Genomic DNA, 19129 nt, shown 5'->3' with positions numbered 1-19129 from the left:
TCAATGTAAGATCTATGTTTGATAAAATTTATAGTGGGAGAAGTGGTGTCTTACTGCCTATCCCTGTCTGTCCAATAGGACCACTATGACTGGGGTCTGCGTGCTGTCAAGTCAGTTCTTGTTGTGGCTGGGACACTGAGGAGGAGAGACAAGAGTAGACCGGAGGATCAGGTAATTCTTTTGTCACCTCACAGCCATAAGAAGTGAAGTCATTTTTAATGTTCGTGCCCTTTACTGTCCAGGTGCTCATGCGTGCGCTGAGGGACTTCAACCTGCCTAAAGTCGTGACTGAGGATGTGATAATATTCTTGGGACTGCTGGGAGACCTATTCCCAGGCCTGGAGGTGGAGAGAGAGCGAGACTTTGAATTTGAAACGGCCATCCGAAAGACCACACAAGAGCTCCGACTCCAGCAGGAGGAGGCATTCATCCTCAAGGTTCGACACGATACTGTGTGCCTGGACAGTGTTAAAGAAAGAATGATTTTCTAAACTTTTTATTTTGTCAGGTGGTGCAGTTGGAGGAACTCATGGCAGTGCGCCACTCCGTCTTTGTTCTTGGAAATGCAGGGACTGGGAAAAGCGAGGTTAATTTGTATTATTTTAAGTCATGAAAGAAATACAGTTTGATTTTGTAATGAACTGATACTATTCACAGTGTTTCTCTTGTTATAGATACTGAGAGTCCTCTATAACACCTATGTAAACTTGAAGAGAAAACCGGTGTGGAACGCCCTTAACCCAAAGGCAGTGGATAGAGATGAACTGTTTGGCTTCATCCATCCTGCAACTCGAGAGTGGAAAGATGGTAAACAGAGCAGGATTTAAAAAGGGAATTACAGAATTTACATAAATCACACGAACCTTTGGTAACTCATATTGGAAGTCTGTAATCTCAGCTGCATTTTTGTTTCTTCAATCTCTGTGTAAGGTTTGCTTTCATCACTGATGCGAGAGCAAGCAAACATCTCCCACAAAGGACCTAAGTGGATTGTGCTGGATGGAGACATTGATCCGATGTGGATTGAATCACTCAACACCGTGATGGATGACAACAAGGTACCTCCCTCCTGTTCAGCCATACACTAGTGTACAACACATAGCACCAAGGTGGTAGAGGAAGAAAAAGATGTTTCTTTCTCCTACCTTCAGTCATCCTTTCTTTGAGAGCAGGTACTGTAAGATTTTTACACAGAGCAGCGAATCATGTTACAGTGATCTTGTTCTTTTCAGAATCAGAAATACTTTATTTCAGGAGGAAAGTCAGTCATTACCATTACTGTTAAACACAACAAAGAAAGACTATAAAGGAAAAATACAAAGTATGAATTCAATAAGAAAGAAAAATAGAATAAAAATAGAAATAAAAAGTGAGTAAAGATTGAATTTAAATACAGTAATGTAACCCTATCTTTTTGGTGGTGAATTGCTTTCTTCCTTCTCTCTTCTTATCCTAGGTTCTCACATTGGCCAGTAATGAGCGTGTGCCCCTGACCTCTTCCATGAGACTGGTGTTTGAAATCAGTCACTTAAAGACAGCCACCCCTGCTACGGTGTCCAGAGCAGGAATTCTCTATGTAAACCACCAGGATCTGGGCTGGAACTCGTTAGTTACGCCATTTGGATTCACATAAAATGAAATATATAAATTTTTGTGAACGCAATATACTTAACAACCCTTTATGTCCTTATTAGCAAAAAAAATCTTTAATAACATTTTTTTGTTTTTTTCTTAGGTATGTTGCAAGCTGGATTGACCAACGAGAACGCCAAACAGAAAAGACCCACCTGACCATACTGTTTGAAAAATATGTTCCTCGTTGCATAGAGCAGATACGAAACACCTTCAAGACCATCATTCCTATCCCAGAGAACTCCATGGTCCAGGTACACCATAAACGAGCCTGTGCAGTGTATTTATTTAATCTTTTGTATGTGTAAACAGTTACAAATTAATATAAAGTAAACATTTTATTCTCTTTCAGACACTTTGCACTCTGCTTGAATGCCTCCTCACTCCAGAAAATGTTCCACCTGACTCTCCACGTGAGATCTATGAGACCTACTTTACTTTTGCCTGCATCTGGGCTTTTGGTGGGGCCTTGTGTCAAGATCAGGTTTGTTTTTTCACCTTATTTTGAATTTAATGTAGGAGTTTAAGTGTCTTTTTAATACATCTATTGTTTCAAAGTAACCGTCAGAGATTAGCTAAACATAAGTTTTGATGTGACAATGGTATATAAATTTTCATATAAAGCTTTAGTAGTTAGTAGTAGTAAGAAAAATACAAGTTTCTCTGGACTAATGTTAGGGTTGTCTGTTCAAAATATATATATCAATGCTTTGTATTATACCTTTTATAATTTCCCCAGCTCCATGACTATCGAGTAGAATTCAGTCAGTGGTGGACTAAAGAAATGAAGACAGTGAAGGTACCTGCACAGGGCACAGTGTTTGACTTCTACCTAGACCCTCAAACCAAACGCTTCATGCCATGGACTGATATTGTCCCTTCATTTGAAATGGAACCTTGTACACCATTACAGGTAAGAACATCCAAGCCACCACAAAGAGTGAGTATAACCCTCCACAAGAGAACAGAAAAAGAGACCTCAAAGAAAACTTTGACTTATGACCACAATCAGAAACAAGAGAAGAAGCCCTAATTAAGAAAAATAACAAAAAAGGAACAATACAGCCATATAAAAATATATCTAAGCCTCAGTGAACATAATGGGAGAGAGCAGAGTCACATCATGAGGTTATGGCAGGGGTGCAAGCATGGATGATGGGCTTGCCACTGCGTCTGATTATCATCTATTGCACCCCATACTAGACTGAGTGGGGGTGAAGGCATGAGCAACAAGGCTTGAGCTATCACCCACGCGCTATTGTGTTTCTTTATGCTCCTGCGTGCAGCTGTGAATGCTCCAAAGGCTCTTGCTGAGCCGTAATTAGTAGGGTTTTGTTCTGAGCAAATGATGCTATTATGACAGAATAGTTGTAGTGTACTGTGGAAATGCAAGAAATTATAAATCACATACAATTCACTGAACACATGTCTGTCAATAAATCACTCTCAAAGAAAGCCATAATAACTATGTATGTTTCTGTTCTCTGTCTCCCTGCTGCTTCTATGATTGCAGGCTGTTGTGGTACACACAGCAGAGACTGTGCGTCTTCGCTACTTCATGGACTTGTTGCTGGAGAAGAGACAGCCAGTGATGTTTGTGGGGAATGCTGGAGTGGGGAAGACTGCACTCGTCAGGAACAAGTTAGACTGTCTGCCAGAGAGCTACATGACTACTAAAATACCTTTCAACTACTACACAACTTCTCTCATGTTGCAGGGTTAGTAAGGGTTTTTGGATTGTTCTGTAGTTCAGAGTAGTGCATCAGGTAAACTGTAGCACCATCTACTGGTAATGTTCAGATTCATTAAGTTTGAAGGAAGAGAAGACTTGAGCCCCGTGTGTGACTGCTACCCTCATTAAGTGACACAAACCCCTCACATTTTTAAGTTGATTTGTTCAGGAAAGACTGTTCTAGGCCTGTCAAGAAACTGCTCTGCTTCAGACTGTTTAAGTTTACATGTTTCTGTTTCTTTTTTCTTGCCTTTGTAGGAGCTTTAGAAAGATCATTAGAGAAAAGAGCAGGCAGGAGCTATGCCCCTGTGGGCAACAGGAGGATGATCTACTTTATAGATGATCTGAACATGCCGGCTCGCGACAGTTTTGGAACAGTGCAAGCTCACACACTCATACGCCAGCATCTTGATTATGGTTACTGGTAAGAATTCTCTTTTAACCAAGCACCCGTTCTACGTATTTAGTCGAGTGTCTTGCAACAGCTTTTAAACACAAGATTTTGCCCAGCTACATAGTGTGCTGGTTATTAAATAAAAAAGCTTTTTTTTTTCCTGCTGCCTTGCTGTTTTTACAGGTATGACAGACAGAAACTGACCCTGAAAGAGATACACAATACTCAGTTTGTTGCATGTATGAATCCCACTTCTGGGAACTTTAACATCAACCCAAGACTACAGGTGAGTCTCCAGTTGGATTTCCCTGTAATCCAAATTTCTGATGTTGGATTCTTCACTGACCGAGAAACTCTTTATCTAATTAAAAGCTGCCAAGTGGTGTCAGTGTCAACAGTAAATTAAAACACATCTGTATATGAAAAACTTTATGTAGAAACTTACACTTCACTAAGTCGAAAAAAAAAAGGCAATAAAATGCTTTAAGAAAAATACATCTAAAGTCCCCCATGTCTTATGAAAATAATCAAAAGTTTGTTCTTGGTAAGGAGCAGCAGGGCAGATTTATTTCAAGAATTTAGCAGCGATAAGAACAAGAAAACAAGCCCAGTCATATCCACTTAGATGCATCTGTCCACTAAAATAAAAGTGAATTAAAAAACCTGCAGAACAAGCTAATCAGGTTAAGTTAAAGACATACCTGGAAACATTTTTATGTCATGATCACTCACTAGTCGATGTGTCTAATCTTTCATTATGATCTGCTTTCTACAGAGACATTTCTCACTGTTCGCGGTGAACTTTCCATCCTCTGAGGCCCTGATGTCTATCTACACTCAGATCCTGTGCAGCCACCTGAAGCACAAGCACTTCAGTCCTCTAGTTCAGAGGAGCGCTACTGCTGTGATCCAAGCTGCTATAAGTCTTCATCACAAAATGCTTTACAGCTTTCTGCCCACTGCCATCAAATTTCACTACACCTTTAACCTAAGAGAGCTGTCTAATGTCTTCCAGGTAGTGTTGACAGCATTTTCAGTTGGACTTCTGAATGTGAAGTGAATTATTCATATGATTGTCTGTGTGACTAAGGGCATCCTCTTTGCTGAGCCTGAGAGTGTGAAAGAGAGCACTGACCTGGCACTGCTGTGGCTCCACGAGTCCTGCAGGGTGTACTCAGACAGACTGGTAGATGTCACGGACCTGCAGCTCTTCCGGAAGCTCCAGATGGAGACTGTGCATGAATGCTTTGAGGTGCAACACAGATTCTGATAAACGGAGTAAACAGTATAAATTTCTGTTTTTCACCTTCTGATAACAACATAGACTCAAGGATTTAAATGATTTATTATGCTTGTCCTCTTTCAGGGACTGGAGGACAAAAAGGTGACAAAGCAGCTCCTCCTCTATTGCCACTTTGCCCAAACAGGCGATGAAGCCTCCTATAGTCCTGTTACAGACTGGTCTGCCCTCAAGTCCATCCTCACAGATGCTCTAGAGAGTTACAATGAGCTCAATGCAGCCATGAATCTAGTGCTTTTTGAAGATGCCATGCAGCATGTGTAAGTAAAGCTGATGTCTTATTGTAACATCAAATGATGATCTTTGTAGAATTAATGAAATATTGAAAATGCTCCTGAAGTGTGTGGATAAGCACACAGTGATTAAACAGTAAACAAAAAGAAGTAAGGAAGAGAAATAAGCAACGTCAGGAAACATAAAGAGAGATTTAAGGCACCAGGGAACCTGATTAGTGGGTTAACACCTGATGTTCAAAGCCTCCACTCTATTAAAAACTTTAACACTCTACATCTTTTGGGTAGATACACATACTTCATGACATAACACAGATTGTGTTGTTACCAGCTGTCGCATCAGTCGCATTCTGGCATCACCAAGGGGTCATGCCTTACTGGTTGGGGTGGGAGGCAGTGGAAGGCAGAGCCTGACCCGTTTGGCTGCCTACATGTCCTCTGTGGAAGTCTTCCAAATCACTCTGAGTAAGGGCTACAGCATTCAGGACCTCAAGGTAACTATTAAACTATTGTGTTTTTTGTAAGTTATAGCCAAACAAAACATCAAGAGCAGTGTATTCTGTTTCAACATGCTTTCAAAAAAATGCATAAAACTTGAGCAACGTGATTGTTGGAGCAACTCTCCACTCATCTCTCTTCTTGCTGCTCAAAGGAGCACAGTAATACAGTTTTGATCACTGATGCAGGAAATCCTTGTCCAATACTCTTTAAAGACCACCAGGTAATGTTTCAATGTTCTATTGATAAAACAAGTTTGTCTATTGAACAATAAATAACCTCCTCATTGTGAGACTTGTGCAGCATCATTGATTATCATTGGTGCTCTTGTGGTCTTTGTGGCAGAGTGTGTGTAGCTGGTTTGCATTCATGTCATGTGTGTTTATATTTAGGTGGATCTGGCGGGCTTGTTCCTGAAGACTGGAGTGAAGAACCAGCGAGTGGCTCTGCTCCTAACAGATGCACAAATACCTGATGAGCGCTTCCTCGTCATTATTAACGACCTACTGGCATCAGGTGGGGGTCATGTTTATCTTACTGTGATGCAGCTGGGTTTGGTCCAGACACTTTTCTTTAGGCGTATTCTGATTGAAACAGTTTATTAATCTATTAACATAATCTAATTTAATCTATAACTCTTCAGGAGAAATTTCTGAGCTGTTCAGCGAGGAAGATGTTGAAGGTATTGTGTCAGGAGTGAAGGCTGAAGTCCGAGCTCTCGGACTGCTGGACAACAGGGAGAACTGCTGGAGATTCTTTATGGACAGAGTTCAGCGCCATCTCAAGGTCAAGTCTTTGCATGTTTTCTTTCAAATACATAATTATTTATTAATGCTTGCTCATAAAACACTCTGAAGAGAACTGATTAATTACTGCTCTTTCACTGAAACAGATTGTGATAATGTTAAGGTGAACTGGTCTCTGTCAGTCTCTTACTTTTTAACATAATGTCACATCTAAGTGGAAAACCTGTGAGAATTCTGTAAGCTTTCAAAGTGACACAAGAATGACCAACTTATATCTGAATGGTTGATAGAAACATTTCAAGTTTAAAGGCACAGCTGCTGTTCCGTGTTATTAAATGTGTTTGACATGCTGAACTAACAGAGCCAGAGGAACTGTGGGGGTTTAAAGGAAGGAAATTCTTGTCTCAGTGTATGTGCATGCCATCCAGCTAATGATTCTGCCAGGGCCACTGGTAGCGTCACCGTCTGCTCCAGCCAACAGGGGATGTGGCTGTCTGTCCTCATGCCAAGGTGATGAAAGTGGGGGCACAGACGGCTGCCAGTTATGGTTTCCCTCTTCACTGTTTCTGTGCCATATATGACCTGTGATGATTTTCATGTACCACCTTACTGTATGTCTTGTCAAACTCAAGTGTATGGGTACATGTTTATACAGATCTTGTCAGATTAGGTGACTCTTTGTTTCCCTGCTTCCTTGTAGGTGGTACTGTGTTTGTCTCCGGTGGGCAGCACCCTGCGTGTCAGAGCCCATAGGTTCCCTGCTCTTGTTCAATGCACCACCATTGACTGGTTTCATCCTTGGACCCCAGACGCTTTGCAGTCAGTCAGCTTGAGGTTTATCCAAGAGATTGAGGGAATTGAGGTGAGGTCTAAATCTCTCAAAACCCAACCTTTCTATTATCCTTGTATTTAAATTCTCTGATTTCTTCTTCACTTTATAATATCATTGCACACTTTCTGTTGTCAGAGATTTATCTATGGGTGTGACACACGGTGGAGTTTGCCATGTAAGCCCTTATTCTGGACTGTGTAGGACTTAAATGAACACCTTCTAATTATTACAATGCAGCTGGATTGACTTCTTCATAGATCCCTCATCATTAGTTCTATGCCGAGGTTCTGACAAATTGCTGAACACATGCCTGGAGACTCATAGTGAGTGCAGGCATATCATTGTTTTCCATCATAGCAGTGGAACGATCACAACCCAGAATCATTTATGTTAATGAGAGAGAGTGATTAAGCACATAACGACCCACTAAGGAGGCACAGCTGTCATAACCAGGAGAGTGTCATCACATATGGGAACATGTGCCAGAATGTTACTTTCCACTGCGTACATCTGTCCATGTTAGGAAGTTCAGGTGAAGCAAAAAATGTGCTACGATAGTTATTTTTTTCCACAACATAAAGGATGTAAAAGCTCATTCAGTATTAATGTTACTAGAGGCTGGAGATGGAGATAAGTAATGGTTTTATCAGCAGCTGTAGTGGACCAGTGTGCAAGCATAGGGATAGTTGCAGCTGCAACATTTAGTCAATTGATCCATTAATCAGTAGAGAGAAAAGTACTGAGAAACCATTCTTATTGTTTATCTAACCTTTTTCTTTCTGATCTTATTAATAAGTGGTTGTAATTAATTGATTTAGTTAATACTCAGAAGACAAAAATAATACTAGATGTGTTATTAGAAGCAATTGTAATAATAAGAAAAGATATAGAGGAGCACATGTTAAATAAGTAAGACTATTATTACAAAAATAATTTGCAATTCATTACAAAGTAAAATGAAAAAGCTGTAACAAAATTGGAAAAACTACTCAGTCATTAATAAGATGAACATCAAGACAAGACAAGATATTAATGAGTGTTTATCTTTTTAAATATATAGGAAAACAAAAGATGAAATCATCATTTATTTAAAGTTAGATGTGTACAACTTAGTAACTGTCATAAAGAGACAATCAATGAGAACTTCTTTCACATCTCGAGTTAACATAGCATGCTTTGTCAAAAAGCATTAAGCCAGGTCTTAATTAATAATGATTTTTTCCCCAAATGGCTCCATGACCAATAACAATGGCTTGTTGTGAGTTATGGCGAGGTTTGATCCTCGTATTCTCTGCTCATTTGTTTTTGCTTTAATTGATTGCTAACTGTGTGATTAATAGAGGCGCCGTGTCATTGAGCACCATATGATGAATACCTAGTTTCAATGTAGTATCACAGCAGCTGTAGACAGTGTTTTGAAAGTTGGAGGACATCAGAGATAATGTAAACAGTGCACATGTTTTACAAGCCGCATGTCAGTGGTCTAAACACATTATTTTCACAGGGGTTTCAAAGCCTAATCATTTCTGCACGCTGCACCTAAATTTCAGATTGAGTAAGTCAGGGCCAGCCTAGTAAGATGGCAAAACTTGTAGATGAATTCAAAATTTATGAAGATAATATTTCAGCTCCCATCAGGTTGGGGATGTTAAACTCTACTCAATCCCACTCCCCGTGTTCTCCCCTCACCACCCTTGTCTGCTTATTTTTACAGCCTGCTGTCCAGGAATCCATCAGTCTTTTCATGGCCTACGTTCACACCAGTGTCAACCAGGCAAGTGAAAAATACCAACGCAATGAGAAGAGGTACAATTACACCACCCCCAAGAGCTTTCTCCAGCAAATCACCCTGTACAGGAACCTTCTGGAAAAGAGTAGGGCCCAGCTCAAGCACAAGATGAACCGGCTTGAATGTGGCCTTCAAAAACTACAAACCACTGCCACTCAGGTAAGAAAAACAACATTATGTACAGGAATCAGATCCATAGTCAGAAACTAAGAAATGTTACTGCTGCTCATTGTATTAATTAATTAACGTATCAGGCACTGAAGTATCCATGATCTCTTCTTTCTCAATTTTAGGTTGAGGATCTTAAAGCTAGGTTGGCATCCCAAGAATCTGAGCTGACCTTTAAAAAGCAGAAAATTGAAGCCCTACTTACACAGATTGGTCAGCAGACTGAGAAGGTTAGCAGCAAGAAGGAGGCTGCAGATGTTGAGGCACAGAAGGTGAGTTACCATACACTGGTCTTCATAGGCTTTGGGTTTGCACTTTTAATGAGAAACTATCCCTCCATTCCCCTTCTGATCATATGGTTCATTCTGGTTGCTTTGTACAGGTTGCTGTCATCCAGGCAGAAGTCTCAGCCAAACAGAGAGATTGTGAAAATGACCTACTTAAGGCAGAGCCGTCACTGACAGCTGCCACAGCAGCACTCCATACCCTCAACAAGGTACTTCATTTCACCATCCAGGACGAAATTTATCAGCTCCTCAGTCAAAGCATTAATGATTTTCCACTTTTGTTTTTTTAGGTGAATCTTACGGAGCTGAAGGCCTTTCCAAACCCTCCAGCTGCAGTGATCAATGTCGCTGCAGCTGTGATGGTTCTGCTGGCTCCCCGCGGTCGAGTGCCGAAGGATCGGAGCTGGAAGGCGGCGCGGGCCTTCATGGGCAAGGTTAAGCTGTCACCATGTCAATCACATCTGCCTGATTAATGCCAATCTAATTTGTGTCCAGGCCTTGACCCTGGCCCTGCCCAGCATCTCTCCAAAGCTCACATTACAGCTGGATGGCTTTATGAATATGCTCAGTCTGAAGGGGAGCAAGTGTGCCTCAACCTTTGGCTGCTTAATGCTAGTGTGGCCTCAAAGCAATATATTCTGTTTGATACAAAAAAATAATGCATGCTTTGGCATGAATTAGCAATCGATGCTTTATAGCTTTTTCTACTGAGTATTTTGAATGTTAAGAATAATTAATGGATTTATTTGAGTAGTTAAATGACTTTAAATGAAGAAGAAACATGTAGGATTAAATAGGTCTGAATAGGCTTTTATTAATGTGTGACTTTAGGTTGTCGAAGATGATGAAAAGGGAATAAAAGCCACATATCAATAAAAACTATGTCATTTAAGTTTAATAGAGAGGACATTACATGGTAATCTTTTTTGTATGAGTAGGTCTTTTCAGAACATTTTATCTTTTATTAAGCTGATTTAATTTATAGATCTAAGATTTTATTTCTGAGTACATTTTTTATAACAGCATCTGGTATTAGTAATTGCCCAGGTTTTAATATCACTCCTTATTGTGTGTTAGGCGGATGTTTTCTTGCAGGCCCTGATGTCATATGACAAGGAGCACATCCCTGAGTCCTGTTTGACTGTGGTGAAAAAAGAGTATTTGAGAAACCCAGAGTTCCACCCTGATCTAGTTCGAACCAAATCTACAGCTGCAGCTGGACTCTGTGCCTGGACTATTAATATTGTCAGATACTATGAGGTCAGTTAATGCCTATATATATTTGCTCTTTCTGTGAACTTGTGTGCATTTAATACTTATCACAAGAGGAATTCTCCTTTGTTTAGCTATTTCTTTTCGATCCTTTGGTTTATTTTTGCAGATTTATTGTGAGGTCATCCCAAAAAGGCATGCATTATCACAAGCCAATGCTGAACTAGAAACAGCGACAGCCAAAATGTTAACAGTTCATAAGAAGTTGCTGGTGAGTGCCAAGTTATGATTATACTCAATTAAGGTATTTAATTTAAAAGCTAAATTCTCTTGATTGAGTTAAATACCCATGACTTCCTTTGGTGTGTTTCTTAAGGACCTTGATGGCAGCCTCCAGAGCCTAACAGCTCAGTTTGAAAGAGCTACAACTGAGAAAATCAGCTGTCAGGAGGAGGTGACACATACCAACCAGATCATTGCGCTGGCCAACCGACTGGTCAAAGGCTTAGAGGTAAAGCAGGAGGGATGGAGGAGTTAATGGTGTCACTGTGACTGACCTGACATAAGGTAAACTGTCTGCCTGAGGCAGGCATGAAGACAGGCTGGTGATGGAATTGCATCAGTAATCTGGAATTGAAGTTGTTATGTCCTGGCAAGATACTCTGGTAGATGTGTGAGTAGATCAGGCAGAGGGAGATTTTACAGCCTGACCCAGCAGCATCCTGGCAGCTTGTGAGACAGGTAGACGGGGCTGGACCACATAGAACGCATGGCTGAACTGGGCAACTGAAGGGCTGAACAGTTTCCAAATGGAGAGTGACACAAACACTGCACTAACACTGCCCTCTGTCTGTGCAATAGACAGGTTTTGTGTGAGTTTCTGTATTTCTTAATCCAGATTGGTGTCTGTCTGTCTGTCTGTCTGTCCTCAGGTTCCTGCAGCAGTCAGTGCGTTTAAACTAAACCCACTTCTCAAGTGTTTTTTTATTCATAACAGCAATTTAATAATCTAATAATTTTTCATTGTAATTAAAAGAAGAAATATGAGAACCAACAAGATGTGAATTTGTAAAACATACATTGGTTTGTTATACCTGTTTGTTATCTGTTCAGGATTATTTAGAACTCAAGCTTAAATGTTTATGCCCCTTCAAAGACATGGTATCTGTAGTCCTTATGAATCCTAATACAAAATAAAAGATGGCCATTTCAGTGGCCATTCTGTAAGTTCGACTTTCCAATCCCTGAAAATAAATGTGGTTTGCATGAAACAGCTTGGCTTTTAAGCATATCAAGATAAATGTTTTGTCTTTATGGCATTGACCTGGAAGCAATAGTGTTCAGACTAATAAATCAGGCCGTCTATATTTAATCATTAACTTACCTCAAAGCCTCAACAGCTGTTGGAAATTAACAATGTCTCACCCCAGACTGAGTGATATTACAGGCAATCCATAATACATTAGAGTGAAATTATAGTGATTTTTAACTGTCTGAGAATTTATTATGTGACATATTCTAGATCCACAGCCCCTTGTAAGAAAATGCCGTGCATGATTTATCGTTGTGGTGCTGTCACAGTCATAGTATTGAAGGTTTAAATTAATGCTGAATTAATGCTGAGTGAATCTACAGCCAACTTTCGAGGCTGTGTAAAGGAATTATCGTTGTTTGCTTTGCTGCTTACATCTTCTTAGTTTAAACAAAAAACTGAAGGGGAAGTTTCTCAGACAGTATTTATTTGATTTTTCTTGTGTTTGAACTATCCTCAGATGGGTAAGAGTCATTCTTCCTGTGAAAAACTTTTTTTGTGTTACCTGTTAAAAATGATATTTCTGGTTTGTATGTGTTACAGTCAGAGAAGGAGCGCTGGTCACAGGCAGTTGTTCAGTATGAAAAGCAGAAAAACACCCTGTGTGGTGATGTCCTCATCACTTCAGCATTCGTCTCCTACATGGGTTACTTCACCAGGCAGTATCGAGTGGAGCTACTTCACAAGGCATGGATTCCTTTCCTTCAGTCTCAGAAGGTGAGGCCATGTATGCATCACACCTACTGTTGTTTGGACTCAGAATGTAAAATCTCTACAAACAGGCAGCAGAAGCCACAAGATAAAGCTCATTGTTCTGCCCCAGTTCTCCAACTTCAGTGACATCATTCTGGTTTGCTGTTCCAGGTCTCTGTCCCCCTGACAGACGGCCTGGATCCAATCCTCATGCTTACAGATGATGCCACTGTGGCTGCCTGGCATAACCAGGGCCTGCCAAATGATAGGATGTCCACTGAAAACGCTGCCATCCTGACCACCAGTGAGCGTTGGCCACTCATCATTGACCCACAGCAGCAGGGCATTAAGTGGATCCGAAACCGTCTAGGACCAGAGCTGAGGGTGGTGCAGCTGGGACAGAAAGGGTAGGAGGGGCTGCAGTTTATCTGCTGTTTGCTGTCACATTGTGCTGTTTCAGGAAAAAAATAAAAACATGTTTGCTTTTACATTTCTTTGATAGGTATCTAGATGTGATTGAACAAGCCCTTGGTTGTGGTGATACTGTTCTGATTGAAAATCTGCCAGAAAAAGTAGACCCAGTCCTGGAACCACTACTGGGCAGGAACACCATCAAAAGAGGAAGGTTTGTACTGGACCTGTGACTTAACATTTACACAAAAGGAACACATACAACATCAAAACCATTTTTAAACAGACAACTCTTTGTTTCATAGAGGCTATGTGTTTAAAGATCAATAGTGGTTATGCTCACGAGATGTTCAAATATCAGTGATGTTAGACAATAGGAGCACATTTGCCAGGTGGTTGAATTTCACTGAGCACTGATACACCAGTAAGACATGACTGAATGCATTGTTGTAGCCTGCTCCTCAGATTATAAATGAATTTGCTGCACGTATTCTGCATCCCTGAGGCCAGCGTATTGATCTGCCCCTCAAGACGGGTGATAGATGTATATTTGTGTGTTCATATTCTTTAGGTGTCATGAATATTGAACAGCTGCAGCTCAGTGTAAAAGCTGAATTTAGGGCAGTCATGGTTATGTATAAGGACTCCTGTCAGACACAAAAAATGGCATTTAACACACCAAGTCCAGTGGTCCTCCATCATTGTGGCAAACTCAATTCAGCTTGAATAAATTCATAACTTGATAAGCAATATGCTGGTATCCATCTGCATTCATTTGGAATTAAATAATTATAATACTATACCAGCTTTAACTCACTAAACAGACTTTATGGGAAAAAAATGACACAACAGGGTGTAAATTATGCTGTTAACACTCTATTTCCATGTTTGGGTTACAGATTCAACTAAAACTGGTAAATTTGGCTAATTTTGTTAAACAGCACTGCTTCTGCTCACCATCATCCACAACATGAATTTAACTTACTCCCTTTGTTCCATTTTCACCTGCCATCATATCCAGCAAAATTTCCTTAATGGGAGAAACATCTGCAGACAAAACACCACATATTGACACCCCCTCTCAAAGATGCTTACATCTTTCTTCCTCTCATCTATGAACGACCATGAATATTGAATATTTGGTGCATGTCCATTGAACTTCTCCCCAAGTCCTGTCTGTCCAGACGTAACAATTCATCATAGTAAATCTGATTATAAGTTTATCCCTTGTAGATGACCCACACACTTGTTTCTGTCGATGATTAATACAACCTGCTGGGGCAGCCATGATGGATCTGGTCGGGATCCACAGCTGAAGTTCATTAATAATTGGAATGTTGTAGAGTGTGAAGTAATGAATACTAATTATTCCTTTCATGGCTGACGGAAGACTACAAGCCAATCCATCAGCACGGACTTTAATTTGGTGGAGTAATGGTTCTATCAATAGTACATTAATTCTGGCTTGTGAAGATATAGAGTTGAACCAGACCCAGGCCATGAGGAACCTGTGCCGTAAAATTGGGGCCTTGCGTGACATCCAAGGGGTAATTAGAGAAAAATGAAAAGCCACCAGGTTCGTCAAGCCAGCGCTAATTTAATTGAAATGCAGGAACAGATAAATATTGGCTGCTGTGGGGATTATCTTTCTGATTTTTTCAGATCTATTTCTCTGCAGTTTGAGTGACATTCGGACCCAAAGAAAAGTTCTTGAGACTTCAAAAATGCAATTCAAGTAGGGGGTTGGTGGGTGGATATGGACAATCACAGCTGTCAGGAAATAGATGTTTCTGACAACCATTGTTTGAGGATTCCCGTAAAGAATCATCACTGTTTTCCCATCATTAACAATTTGATTTCATTTCAAGTCATCCTTCATTTATTCATGTTGAACTTATTCCTTTTTAAGTTAAAGGTACAACTTTGTAATTGGCGGACGAAACCTAAAAAATACGTAAGAGAGATTTGAATTGTTTTTACAGCAGAATGATGACTAATTTGTAAATAATAAGCCCAGATGTAGAAGTTAACTCTTTTCAACACACTACAGTCCTCTTTCACATGTGAAAAACGGTGCATAGATATTTTTTTCCCTTTTTATTTTATGATCATATGAAGATGACCCTTTCTCACTTGGTCAAGTTTTGAGTTTGTTTGCAGAGTGAGTTTTATTTTGACCGATTTATCAGATGAAAGGGCCCCCTCTGTTTAGAAGTATACTAGATGCTCTTCATAGGTTTAATCAAGTTGTGTTTCCTGAAAGATCATAAAAACAAAGCAGTTAAAGGGGCTGGGAGAATTTTCAAAATGATCTTGACAAAATTTCCCTTCTACATATATGCCCAGTAATAAAAAAAACATTAAAATGAGATCATCAGCGCCAATATAGATTATTTCGAAGTGCTACTTTGTAGCTTGCTGATTGGGTCCATAGACTGTAAAAAAAATGGACGTCTGCTTGCTCGGCTCAAAGTGAGGTCTCCTCAAAAACTGCTCCCCCTGGTGGCTGGATGCAGTAAAGGTTAAAAAATCCGTCTTTCCGGTCATTCCAGATGAGCTGTGGTCAAACTTTAAAAAATTATCACACCTCGTAGATATATTTCTCACATCCGATTGTTGTGGTGATTCGAAGATATTATTTGGCTGTCTTGTATCCAAGTCCTCTTTTTTCTGAAAAGTTTTGTTTTCATTAGTTATACGAGGTTAAAAACAAGGCTTTATGTTACGTTTAACGATGATTGACAGCTGCCGTTCTCGTGTATTTTTTTCGGGGATTGTAAAATATGTCTTGGTGGTAGAGTCGGGAAGTGATTAGACTCTCAAAAGAAAAAAAAAATTAATCATTTTGTCACCCAGCTCCACTCAGATTCTCCCAGAATCCCTCAGCATCCCCACTGCGCAGACTCTGGCTCCAAACTGCTACAATGTTGGCGCCTGATTGGGTCGAGTAGGTCATAATTGATTTACAGCATGTCTTTGTTTTTATGACAACACCATGCTGGCTGACAAAGTTTAGAAGTGAGAAGAGAAATCTGTGTTTTTCTCTGCTGAAAACAATCTCTGTGTCAGACAGAAAAAGGACAGAAGAGCAGAGGAAAGCTAAACGGGGGAGTGATACAGGCAGAGCTGAAGGCTAAAAGGGCTAAACTGTTTGTGATGATGTTCCTTCCAACCCACATGCAGCAGTTATTCTGCAGAGATTTTTTTCAAATTTGAGAGTCTGTCAATAAAATGAAGAGTCAGGTTATGTTAGCTCCGCTCGGTGGATGAGTGCTGGCAGGACATGATCAGGATTCACAAACATTACAAATTACCAACACGGCTCACAGCATCAGGCTGTTGGTAGCGCTATGTATGGACCGCTACTAAACAACAGTTTGATTGTTGTCACGTTAGCCTACAGATAGGTCCTAGCACTGAGCTGTTGGTGGCGCTTCATTTAACCAGCCACTACGTACGGTGCAAACTTACTTCATTACGCTTCATAACTGTACTGATGAATAACTTACCTTGTTGCGTTGTATTAAGTAAAAAGTTGTCTTGAACATGGAAAATTTGTTCCAAAACAAACACACACCTGGTTTAGTTGTGTCTTTTGCACAGTGTGTGTGACACTCTAGGCCAGAAGGTGGCAAGGTTGTCCAATTAAAACCGATCCTCCTCATGGCATCTTCAAGTCTGTGTTGGACCTCATGTCACTTTGTTGTACATTACTCTCCATGTCCTCAGGTACATTCGACTTGGTGGGAAAGAGTGTGAATACAACAGTAGCTTTCAACTTATTATGCACACAAAGTTTGCCAATCCCCATTTTCCTCCTGAGCTCCAGGCCCAGACTGCCCTCATCAACTTTACAGTGACCCCTGAGGGTCTGGAGGAGCAGCTGCTAGGACAAGTCGTGTCCCGGGAAAGGCCTGAACTTGAGGCTTTAAAGGTAAATCCTAAAGAAGTTCATGAAAGCTGCACCTTGCAACACAGAAACCCCTTAAAATGCACCTTTATTTTGATAAAACAAAACACAAGTCTGATATATTTTGTGCACTTGTCACAAGATGGAGCTGACCACACAACAAAACAACTTCAAGATTGAGCTCAAGAGGTTGGAGGATGACCTGCTGAATCGCCTCTCTGAAGCCCAAGGTAATTTTCTGGGAGATCTTTCTCTGGTGGAGCAACTTGAAAACACCAAGAACACAGCTGCTCATATTCAGCTTAAGGTGAGTTTATTAAACCAGCAGGGCTCTTCTCAGCTCTCCCACTGTAGTCGAGTGCATGCGTTCAATTTTTGAGTCACGCGACTGTTTTTGAGTGTCATACAGCCGCCTCTTTTTATTGCTCCAGCCTGAAACGATCTGTTGTAAGGTATATGTGTAATGAGAGGGTTTTGGAGCATGACTGAGAGCCTAATAGCTCATGTTGTGCAATTGGAACACACAGGTGGTGGAGGCCAGAGAGAACGAGACAAAGATCAACGAGGCTCGAGAACTTTACCGCCCAGCAGCTGAGAGAGCGTCACTCCTCTTCTTCATCATCAGTGACCTCAGCAAGATCAACCCCATGTACCAGTTTTCCCTCAAGGTGAAACCTTTACTCCTGAAGTGTGCTCAGGGATTACACATCTTTTTTTAAGGGTTTCAATCTACAGGCTCCACTCCCACCAAAATTTGTTTGGGTGCGAGTGCAGTTAGTGATTGTTGTTTCGTTTTGGTAAAAGAGGATTTTGGCAGTACACATCAGCTTTTAGTGCTGCTTTGACACCAACACTTGAGCTGGTTTTGGCTTCAGTCAGTGAGGAGAGTTCTGTTATCCTTGCTACATGTGATCATGTCTTGCTTTTGCTTTGATTTCAGACCTTTAACTCAGTGTTTAAAAAAGCGATGGAGTGCGCAGAATGGGACGACGACGTGAGGACCCGAGTGCACACCCTCACTGAGGCCATCACTTACTCTGTATTCCTGCAGACCAGCCAGGGCCTGTTTGAGAGAGACAAGTTAACCTTCTTGTCACACACTGCCTTCCAGGTGAGGGACTCGGGGCCGCCTCAAAGGTGGGGCCCCCTGTCATCGTCATCAATCAAAGTACTTTTCTGCCCCCACATTAACTTCAATTAAAAGCAGTCAGCAGCGCCATACGCTGCTATTGATTACCTCTCACAGCCTCCCTCATGGCTGCTGTTCAGACAGTTGGTTCCGACAGGGGGGCTGGTTCTGATGGCATAATGCAATTATCTGTCATTGGGCCAACTGTTTTCATCTTAGAAATAGTGCTGCCCTGAAAGCTGTCCTTCATACTGCTGTTGTACATTCAGAGGCAATAATTCAAGCTATAAGAGTTCACCTAATGGCTTTTTGAGAGTTTTGTTGCAGTTTTCAGTTACTGATGAAATGATTGAAAACAAATCAATGCCACATGCTTCATTACAAACTGCTCTTGGTCCTTCCCCTCAGATTCTGCTCAAGAAAGGCCTTATCGATCCACTGGAGTTTGACTTCCTGCTGCGATATCCTGTGGAAACCAGCAAAGTTAGTCCTGTGTCTTTTCTCACTCCTCACTCCTGGGGAGCCATCAAGGTACAGCCTAGCAGACCAATGAGGTGTAACAACTTCAAGAGTCATATTTTCATTTAAATGGTAACCACTAATGCAAATTCCCATTACATATAGAGATTTTTATGTGTATTTTACGTACAGACACTCTCCACAATGGAGGACTTCAGTGGACTGGACAGAGAAGTGGAGAGCTCACCAAAGCACTGGAGGAAGATCATTGAGTCCAGCTGTCCTGAAAAGGAGAGACTCCCCCAGGACTGGAAAAACAAAAGTTCCATCCAGAAGCTCATCATCCTCCGAGCGCTCCGCCCTGATAGGACGACGTACACCATAAGGCAAGG

General features: G+C 40.9%; 1 protein-coding gene across 2 annotated transcripts in view; it reads left to right on the top strand.

Moving 5' to 3' along the window:
- Positions 1 to 19129, top strand: part of LOC141800690 (dynein axonemal heavy chain 11) — a 37849-nt gene that overhangs the window by 12706 nt on the left and 6014 nt on the right. For both annotated transcript variants that reach the window (XM_074683398.1, XM_074683397.1), the window contains 35 exons: positions 79 to 171; positions 243 to 437; positions 509 to 586; positions 675 to 807; positions 931 to 1058; positions 1457 to 1605; positions 1736 to 1886; positions 1985 to 2116; positions 2372 to 2545; positions 3146 to 3350; positions 3623 to 3788; positions 3942 to 4044; positions 4534 to 4773; positions 4849 to 5010; positions 5125 to 5318; positions 5623 to 5785; positions 6182 to 6305; positions 6433 to 6575; positions 7236 to 7397; positions 9082 to 9315; positions 9450 to 9596; positions 9707 to 9820; positions 9902 to 10045; positions 10689 to 10871; positions 10993 to 11094; positions 11200 to 11334; positions 12679 to 12852; positions 13000 to 13235; positions 13331 to 13453; positions 16969 to 17173; positions 17292 to 17456; positions 17677 to 17817; positions 18090 to 18260; positions 18687 to 18809; positions 18930 to 19123. In XM_074683398.1, the coding sequence (XP_074539499.1) occupies positions 79 to 171; positions 243 to 437; positions 509 to 586; positions 675 to 807; positions 931 to 1058; positions 1457 to 1605; positions 1736 to 1886; positions 1985 to 2116; positions 2372 to 2545; positions 3146 to 3350; positions 3623 to 3788; positions 3942 to 4044; positions 4534 to 4773; positions 4849 to 5010; positions 5125 to 5318; positions 5623 to 5785; positions 6182 to 6305; positions 6433 to 6575; positions 7236 to 7397; positions 9082 to 9315; positions 9450 to 9596; positions 9707 to 9820; positions 9902 to 10045; positions 10689 to 10871; positions 10993 to 11094; positions 11200 to 11334; positions 12679 to 12852; positions 13000 to 13235; positions 13331 to 13453; positions 16969 to 17173; positions 17292 to 17456; positions 17677 to 17817; positions 18090 to 18260; positions 18687 to 18809; positions 18930 to 19123 (5486 nt within the window). The remainder of the gene's footprint in view (positions 1 to 78; positions 172 to 242; positions 438 to 508; positions 587 to 674; positions 808 to 930; positions 1059 to 1456; positions 1606 to 1735; positions 1887 to 1984; positions 2117 to 2371; positions 2546 to 3145; positions 3351 to 3622; positions 3789 to 3941; positions 4045 to 4533; positions 4774 to 4848; positions 5011 to 5124; positions 5319 to 5622; positions 5786 to 6181; positions 6306 to 6432; positions 6576 to 7235; positions 7398 to 9081; positions 9316 to 9449; positions 9597 to 9706; positions 9821 to 9901; positions 10046 to 10688; positions 10872 to 10992; positions 11095 to 11199; positions 11335 to 12678; positions 12853 to 12999; positions 13236 to 13330; positions 13454 to 16968; positions 17174 to 17291; positions 17457 to 17676; positions 17818 to 18089; positions 18261 to 18686; positions 18810 to 18929; positions 19124 to 19129) is intronic.

The sequence above is a fragment of the Halichoeres trimaculatus genome, unplaced genomic scaffold (genome assembly GCF_033239565.1).
Source record: "Halichoeres trimaculatus isolate MK-OKI-2021-1 unplaced genomic scaffold, fHalTri1.1 fHalTri1_scaffold_12, whole genome shotgun sequence".
Lineage (NCBI taxonomy): Eukaryota > Metazoa > Chordata > Actinopteri > Labriformes > Labridae > Halichoeres > Halichoeres trimaculatus.
Note: the sequence above shows the minus strand (reverse complement) of the source record. Positions and strands in the feature narration are given on the sequence as shown.